Source organism: Poecilia reticulata, linkage group LG7 (genome assembly GCF_000633615.1).
Source record: "Poecilia reticulata strain Guanapo linkage group LG7, Guppy_female_1.0+MT, whole genome shotgun sequence".
NCBI classification, from domain to species: domain Eukaryota; kingdom Metazoa; phylum Chordata; class Actinopteri; order Cyprinodontiformes; family Poeciliidae; genus Poecilia; species Poecilia reticulata.
Genome location: NC_024337.1, coordinates 17,998,382 through 18,006,813, shown reverse-complemented (window position 1 = coordinate 18,006,813; position 8,432 = coordinate 17,998,382). Strand labels below are relative to the sequence as shown.

At 34.0% G+C, this 8,432-nt stretch overlaps 1 protein-coding gene across 1 annotated transcript in view; it reads left to right on the top strand.

Annotated features, from left to right (window-relative positions):
* The first annotated feature begins 802 nt into the window (after nt 1–802).
* Nucleotides 803–8,432, top strand: part of slc38a5b (solute carrier family 38 member 5b) — a 10,711-nt gene continuing 3,081 nt past the window's right edge. Inside the window, exons 1-12 of the mRNA XM_008414319.2 lie at nt 803–862; nt 1,205–1,350; nt 2,060–2,152; nt 2,674–2,755; nt 2,871–2,953; nt 3,775–3,833; nt 3,927–4,052; nt 4,229–4,308; nt 4,380–4,480; nt 5,505–5,629; nt 6,963–7,107; nt 7,921–8,024. Of these exons, the coding sequence (XP_008412541.1) occupies nt 2,113–2,152; nt 2,674–2,755; nt 2,871–2,953; nt 3,775–3,833; nt 3,927–4,052; nt 4,229–4,308; nt 4,380–4,480; nt 5,505–5,629; nt 6,963–7,107; nt 7,921–8,024 (945 nt within the window). The 5' untranslated portion in view covers nt 803–862; nt 1,205–1,350; nt 2,060–2,112. The remainder of the gene's footprint in view (nt 863–1,204; nt 1,351–2,059; nt 2,153–2,673; nt 2,756–2,870; nt 2,954–3,774; nt 3,834–3,926; nt 4,053–4,228; nt 4,309–4,379; nt 4,481–5,504; nt 5,630–6,962; nt 7,108–7,920; nt 8,025–8,432) is intronic.

Below are 8,432 nucleotides of genomic sequence, written 5' to 3'. Positions count from 1 at the left end.
TTATAAAATAAATGATTTTATTTATTAGCCTAATAAATAAAATTATGTTATTTTTTCATAATAATAAAATGATTGTATTACTTTAGAATATTTTATTTATTGTAAACATMTTTATAATAATATGCATTTTTATAAATATTTTATTATAAATGTATTCATAATAAATTATTTATTAAAATGTTTTATTATGAAATAGTATTTTATTTTTAATAAAATAATATGCATCATCCTTGCCATTCTCAATAACATTTACTAATAACAAAAATAATAAATATGAGACAGACAGATGGACAGATAGAGATTTTTGTACATGTGTCATTTAATCTACTTTGATACCACTGAGATTTACACTCCAGGTTATTAGACAAGCTTGTTAAAATTATTAAAGTTTCGTTAAAATGTTTCTGTGAAGTCGTGTTCACCTTTCTTGGAATCCTGTTTATGGTTCAGGTGTAATGTAAACAGTGTTACACCATGAACAGCTTTACTACTGGTCAAACTCTGATCTGTCAGAACCTACGTTAGAGCAGACAGCTCCTGTAAATCAGATTTAAATGGTTAAATATAGAAACCCGATCAGGTCCAAGGCACGCCTCCCTGGAGYTGGACTGAACCATGTGGAGGAGGTGGGAGATGGAAAAAACAAGCTGCTTCTTTTCTGAACTAAAATGTCTGTTCTGAAAAGATAATCTCAAGAATTATAAAAATGGTTTACTCCAAATTATTGGTTTTTTTTGTCATATAAGTTTTATGATTGAGTGCCAACAGATGTGGTTTTTGTCTTTCAGAATCCTATTAGTGTGCATCGCTGTTCTGTCTGCATATTCAATTCACCTCCTGCTTAAAAGTGCCGGAGTTGTAGGTAAGAGGCTTGACTAAACTTACGTAGCTTTTCCACTTATGCCTTAATATATAGAAACATTTTTGACATCCCTGTTAAAGATTTGTAAAAGCCTAAAAGTAGAATAATCTCACTCTGAACTTTTTTTTAAAATATTCAGTACATTTATTCAGGATAGGGGGAAAACATCTGATATTAAGAATAATATTTATAAACAATATTTTTTTAAAATAAATGTTACTGAAGCGATTTTTAATTCACATGTTACTCGATCTGAGTGTGTAGAAACTTTTATTTCATGACACACAAGTTTGTTTCCCAGGGGAAGACTTAGGATGTGACACTGAGACCAATTTCTTTTAGCTGCTCTTCAAAATTGGAAAGACAATCGAATAAGCCATTGAAATATGGCAGGGAATATTGACAAGAAAATGATTCCACGACCATATCTACAACCAAAACACTAATTAAAGCCAGGAAATCATCTTTTCTGCCCTACCATCTCAAAGGTAAACATAAACCCTGCTGAGTTTTAACTGGAGATGTGTGAATTGGTAAAATAGGACTAAAATTGTTATTTTTGCCAAACATACTCCAGGTAAAGTTTGGTCTAAAAATAAATGGTGGATTTAATGAATAGAAAAACACCTCGTTCCATTTGGTAACAATGGCGGGGAATCTGTTTCGCTTTGAGCAAGTTTTTCTTCCAAAGACTCTGGAAACCTGTAGAGAGTGCTTGACATCATAAACTCTTCAAATCTTTTTAAATAAGCACTTGGTGGCATCTTCCAGCAAACTAAAAACTGGTCACCATTTATTCTTACAGAAAGATTTTGATAAGGACAAGACTAACATAACAAAGGTCATGAACATGAAGGAGTCTTCATGAATGTTTATGACTGTTGTCATGAAGTGTCATTCGRTAAATAATTACACTTTTAATGCAAAGTTGATTCTTTTAATGGACTTTTAATGCAACTTTGTTTTGAAAGTGTTGTTTACCAGATAATGCAAAGTTGACACTCAAAATTGACAWGAGATTTTTTTTCCACTACTGAAAAACCTAACAATCGTAGCTAAAATCAGTGTGAGATTAGTTTTCTGTGATAAAAGATACTTTTAAGCTCTTTAAAACATCTTTAAAAAATTAAAAAATGKATGACAGCAAATTGGTCCCTGTCAGGGGTCTTAATATTTATTTCCATGGTTGGTTTTCAGGTATCCGTGCATATGAGCAGCTGGGAAATCGAGCTTTTGGACCTCCGGGRAAAATGCTGGCTGCCATCATCATCACTGTGCACAATATTGGAGGTATTCTTTGTTCATCTCTTATGCATTTCTATAGTTTGTTTTTTTTAAACCAGATTTTTGTTGTTCCTATGTCAATTTTTAATACATTGGAATATAATTGGAAAAAATTATTTATTCCAGTAACTCAGTTTACCAAATGCTCTTACCAAGTATTTTTGGTTTACTTTCTACTGCACATATCTTAGTACACTTGAAATAAGGCAAAAATAACTTACAAGTAACCTTTCTGCAAGAAATAGGAGCTTATTTTAAGTTAGTAATTCCTTAATATGGATGAAAAAGTAGTTGTTCCACTGGTAGGTTATTTCATTTATTTCTAGGATTTGTTCATCAATATTAAGGACTCGTTTAAAACAAGCTCCCAYATATTGTTGAAGCATTACTTGTWAGTCAGCTCATATTCTAATTTAATGAATGTAACTGTATATATTTGAATTAAAAAATAAAAATCATACTTTTTGCTGTCATAAAATAAAGCATACACAAATAAACAACATAACCTTGTTCTTATGTGTTTGCAGCCATGTCCAGTTATCTTTACATTGTAAAGTCGGAGCTCCCTCTGGTAATTCAGGCTTTTCTTGGTAAACACGGAAACACAGGGTGAGCATTTATTCAGATTTCGTCTTGGTTCTCTCATGGCACCTTCAGTTTTTTGTTATCATTTTTGCTTGATTGATTTCTGATTTTCTCATCTGTTTGTGTGGCCGAATCTCAGAGAATGGTTCCTGAATGGAAACTATTTGATCATCATTGTTAGTGCCATCATCATTCTTCCCCTTGCACTCATGAAACGGCTCGGTACGTCAGCCACTCTCACCTTCTTTTAGCCGCTTTTCCACTGGCACGTCGCGCACTAACCGGTTAACGTGCAGTTAATACATTAATTTACAGTTAATGTTTTCATCGACGTCCTATTTCTTATTGACTAAACTAAAATAAACCCAGATATTTAATTTTGTCTTGTAGAAATCCCCCGTATTTCAGAGCGGCTAGCTGCTAGCAGCGCTGCTAATTCGCGGTCATACTGAGTAGCTTTGATAGCAGAGAGCATGTCCGCCGTCCATACCTAAATGCTTCTTCTTCTTCTTCTTCTTACTGAAATTTATTGGCGGTTGTCAAAAAAAAACATAAAAAAACAAACAAACATTGGATGAGCATTACTGCCACCAACCGGTAAGGTGTGTGGACCAGCTAAATGCTAAATGCCGTTTGCAGTTTTCAGCRACGTAAATCATGAGCCAATCGATGAGTGCGGTCATCTGTCAATCAAATCGCTTCGGTGCCGATCCATGTAATTATAATTTAAAACAATATATTGACTTATTTTCGTCGTATATTGTCATGTATGCTGAACTGACAGTTTCTCTAAATGTCGCGGGCATTTTAATGCGCATGTGCACGCATGCGTACTTATTGCATGTTTCCCATTCTGACAGAACACCGGGATCRAACCGGTTAGAGGCGGTCTAGTGGAAAAGCGTCTGCTGTTTTGTCACTCCTCATGCTCTTCTCATGTAGACATTTTTGTTGTCTCTTTTCATGTCTCATTCTGAAAGTGATAAAAAATAACTTTATGCAGTTTTAAATAATCATGTTATTTTCTTTKTATTGCACTCCAGGCTACCTTGGCTATACAAGTGGCTTCTCTCTCTCCTGCATGGTGTTTTTCCTTATTTCAGTGAGTCAGCAAAATGGAAAGGAAAGAAAATAAACAGCTGTTCTCCTGTCAAATATTTGTCTTTTAATAAATYTGTGGATGCATTTTGTCCAGGTCATCTACAAGAAATTCAGCCTCCCCTGCTTGTTTGATGCCAGTAATGCCACAGCCCTTCATAATGATACCTTCTTAAAGCTTAATTCAACATGTGATGCCAAACTATTTACCATCAACTCTGAGGTCAGAAAAACACCACATTGCCTTTATTGCTGTGTGTATTTCATGTCCTGCTTTGCACAGGTCATGTACAGACCAGTGTGTAAAGTCAACAGTAGTGAGGCGTCTTGTGTCAACAGCAGTGTTGGGAACATCTGAACGCTGAGATTCAAGCTTCGTCTTTGTTTTTTGGCGTTTAGGCAGCGTACACCATCCCGATCATAGCTTTCGCTTTTGTCTGCCACCCAGAGGTGTTGCCCATCTACACAGAGTTACGGAAGTAAGTCAGGACGTCATATTCAGTCTCTGCTACCTAAAAAAGCGATATTAAAGTTTTTTTCCTTCTTCCAGTGCCAACAAGAACCGCATGCAGAAAGTTGCCAACATCTCCATCCTGGCCATGTTTGTTATGTATCTGCTGACAGCTATCTTTGGTTACCTCACCTTTTACGGTAATATTTTCTCTAAAGCTGCAATATGTAACTTTTATAAATATTATTTTTTATGTATATGCTRAAACAGACACTATGTTGTGACAGCTGAGTGTTTCTCAATTATTGTCTGTCAGATCTGATCATATTTAATAATTTATCTGTACTACCCACTGGCTCCACCATTACATGACCCAAATATTAAAACTATGGAGAGCCATTTCAGCCAAAATGAAATAAATAAGTAAATGGCTTCTTTATTCTTATTCATAGTTAATTATTTATACAGTTATTTATTATTTTATGCATTTATTCTTTATTTATACATTTATTTATTATATTTATTTATTACCTTATTTATTCATTTATTTGTTATTTATTTATTTATACAGTTATTTGTTTTTTTATTTATTTATTCATTTACACATCTATTTATTTAGTTATATCAATTAATTAATTTTGGTTGAAATTGCTCTCCATACAGTAGTAGCTCATTTTATTATTTTAAGTTTCAAAACAAATTCCAAATACATTCCATTAACTCAATCAGTAACGTTTAATCAATACTGCTCAGTCAGAGAAAAATGCTAATTATCCACAGGGATGTACAATTTTACAGTAAAACTTTTAAAGTGATAAAAATGCATTTTTTGACAACTTCTTCAGCTTGCTTTTCAAAAAGTTTATAGTTTTACATTTTAAATTTGCAACAATATTGCTTATATTCCAGTTTGTCAGAAGAGATGAAAACATTTTACATTTACAGTAAATAGGCTTTGTCTTGTAAAGTTATTGTTGGTAATACTCTTATAAATAAGGAAAAACCTAATTTTTTAACACATCAGAATGAAATAATCAGCCGCAGGACTTTGAAACAACCATTTAAAGAACTGCTTATTTCAAAGAACCAGACTTTTTGACACTATTTGAGAAGTACTGGTGTAGCTTGAGACGATTCACTGTCAGAACAAATATGAACACTTATGTCTGGAAAAGTGTAGGAACCCTAAAATTGAGAAAAGTGTTTTGTGTCGTCTCTGTGTAGCTGGAGCCGAGGCAGAGCTGCTTCACACCTACAGTAAAGTGGATCCTCTGGACGTCCTGATTCTCTGCGTGCGTCTGGCTGTGCTGGTGGCCGTCACTCTGACCGTCCCTGTGGTTCTGTTCCCAGTAAGAAACACTGGACAATTATTCAGATGTACAATAATAGGTCCCACGTATCTAACACATCGACACCAAAACACAAAACCGATAAGCAGAAAAACAAACCAATCATTTATTGGTGAAATATTTACTTTTTTCTCAGTGACTTTCTAATCCACTAAAGCTCTTTTCTATGTTTAATCTTTAGACTTTGAGAGGTTTTAGGTTAGCACTTAAAAAAACTAAAAAAAGAAAAAAAAAAACAGGAGTGGGAACTATTTCCCAGGATGCTTAGCGGCATGTTTTTGTATCCTGACTTTTATTAAAGCAAATGTTTATTAAAATACAACTTAATGATAATGTCCTGATCACACCAAATGTCTTTGAGTAGAATTCATTGTGATGTTTAATAAAATTCATGTTCAAATCAGAAATTTTGTTCATCCAGTTTGAAACAAGAATTTAAATGATCCTAAAGTAAAATAAGTAGTTACTTTAACTTGATGATGTGAGTGAGAATAATAGAGAAATGTGGCTCTTTCCCCAGGTGGGGGCATTATTTTCTTGCTTAATGTGAAATTCTTTTTTTAAATTTAAATTGGACCATTAAGGTAAAACCCACATCTCAGAATTAATGAACATAAAAACCAATGTTTAGACAACTTGTCTTTTGTTTTTAAATCAACTCCATTAACATATATATATATATTAGCTTATCTGACCTTTAATCTACCATCTATGCTAACAGGGTTCTGAAACTGACATGGTTACTACAAAGGAAATAGGAAATAGGTCGACTTCCTTCAGCCATGCAGCGTATCGACTCTGGGGAGCTCCTGTAAGAACGTTTGCATCTTAGCTTACAGATGCAACAAGAAGTTGTGAAAACGTTTCATTTTGTTCACAAGAAGTAAAAAGAAAACCGACTGTAGATGACACTAAATTAACATTTTGCAGTCAAAATAATTCTACCTTTTTTATAAGTGAGGCTAGTTTCTTGGAAATATTTAAAGTGAAGTATCAATATGAGTTTGATGTTATCAGATAATCTCAATGTGAATTTAAGGCCTGCATGTAGCTTAGCTTAGCATCAGTGCAAGAGCACAGTAGCCATTCAAAGGAAGCACAATGTATGTAAATATCCTTAAATATTACGCATCTTTAATTTATGTAACAAATATACACAACAAACTTAAGTCGGGATTTTGTTTGTGCTAAAACCAAGCAAATTAATGAGTTTGTAAACTGCTTTATCATTTCTTTAAATGTTTTATAATTTTTTTGCACAGTTTATGCTCATTGTTTGTGTTTGAAAGGAACTGATTTTGTTTTCCCTTCTTTTTACCTCTTTTTGTTGTAGATTCGCAGAGCGGTGCTCCAGATCTTCTTCCCTGATAAGCCTTTCCACTGGGCCAGACATGTCCTCATTGCATTCAGTCTCATCTTTGTGGTCAACTTGCTCGTTATATTTGTCCCTTCAATCAAGGACATCTTTGGTGTCATCGGTACGTTCGCACTGCGGGGGAAAGAAATAGGAGCCTCACTGCAGATACTATAAAGTTCAGGTCCACCTCATTTAATTAGAGTATTGAAAAGTAAAGGATTATAGATTTGAAACTTAATTTAGATTTTTATGATTTACGGCTGATAACATACAATTTTGTTCCTTAAAAAATTTAAATATAACATGAGACCAGTAAATAAAGAGATGTCTAAATAATCTTGGTAAGAACTGCAGACTTGACACCGTCCACAATGAGGATAACTCACAGTCGTCATTGCTAAAGAAGCTACTTCTTCAAAGAGTTGTATCTAAGTACATTAATAGAAAGTTGAGTGGAAAGAAAAAGAGAAGATTTTGTTTTTATTTTTAAATATTTTCACAGTTAGAGGTGAATTGTGGCGTCATGTCATCTATTGGTGTTGTTCCACTGTGTTTTCATTACGTCTCTTGTCAGTGTAGCCACAAGTTTTAAAACACTTACAATTTAGTTCTGCTAAAAAACAGCTTTGTTGAAGTGCTCATTTAAATTTGGTACCTATCCACATTACCAAAACCTTCCAGGATCTCAGTGGCCTTTAACTTGGTCTGAAACAAAACCCTGTAGAGAATCTATTAATCAAAACTGGTTAAAAAAAGAGCTTAAAACTAATCACTCTTAGTTTAGTGAAGTCCTCTCTTTTTGAATTGGAAAACTGATATAAGTAAATTTTTCAATGTTGTAAAATTTCATTGTCAGTGCTTTACTTATAATCTATAGTAAAATTAACTATTTACAATAAAAATCCTTGTTGTTCTCCGTTCTTGTCTTGTGCAGGAGCCACTTCGGCCCCCAGTCTCATTTTCATCCTGCCCTCCATCTTCTACATCCGTATTGTTCCTGAAGACCAGGAACCTTTGAAGTCAAAACCAAAGATTCAGGTATGTATCTAAGGCTACGTTCACCCAACAGCAGGGGAGAAAGTAGTTTTAAATTCTTGGGGGTACTATGACAAAAATATATATATATACATACATATTACTTCTTTGTGTGCTTTGGAGTTTCTGTGCTGATTAATTTTTTTGCGAAGCAATAAAAGCTGGGTAGCTCTTGAATTGCTACAAAATAAAGTTGTATTTCTCTCAACCTACTGGCTGCAATGTTGACACCTTGAGATGCCATGAGACCTAAATCCTGAACATCATGGCATGGAGTGATCCTCGTTTTCCATGTCTGGTTTATAACCATTCCTTTATCTTTTAAACTGGTTATATTGATCCTGTGTCCAGACAGAGGGATAATCAGTAGCCCAGCATCATGACCTGTTTGTTCTGAAGATCCTGCAGCTT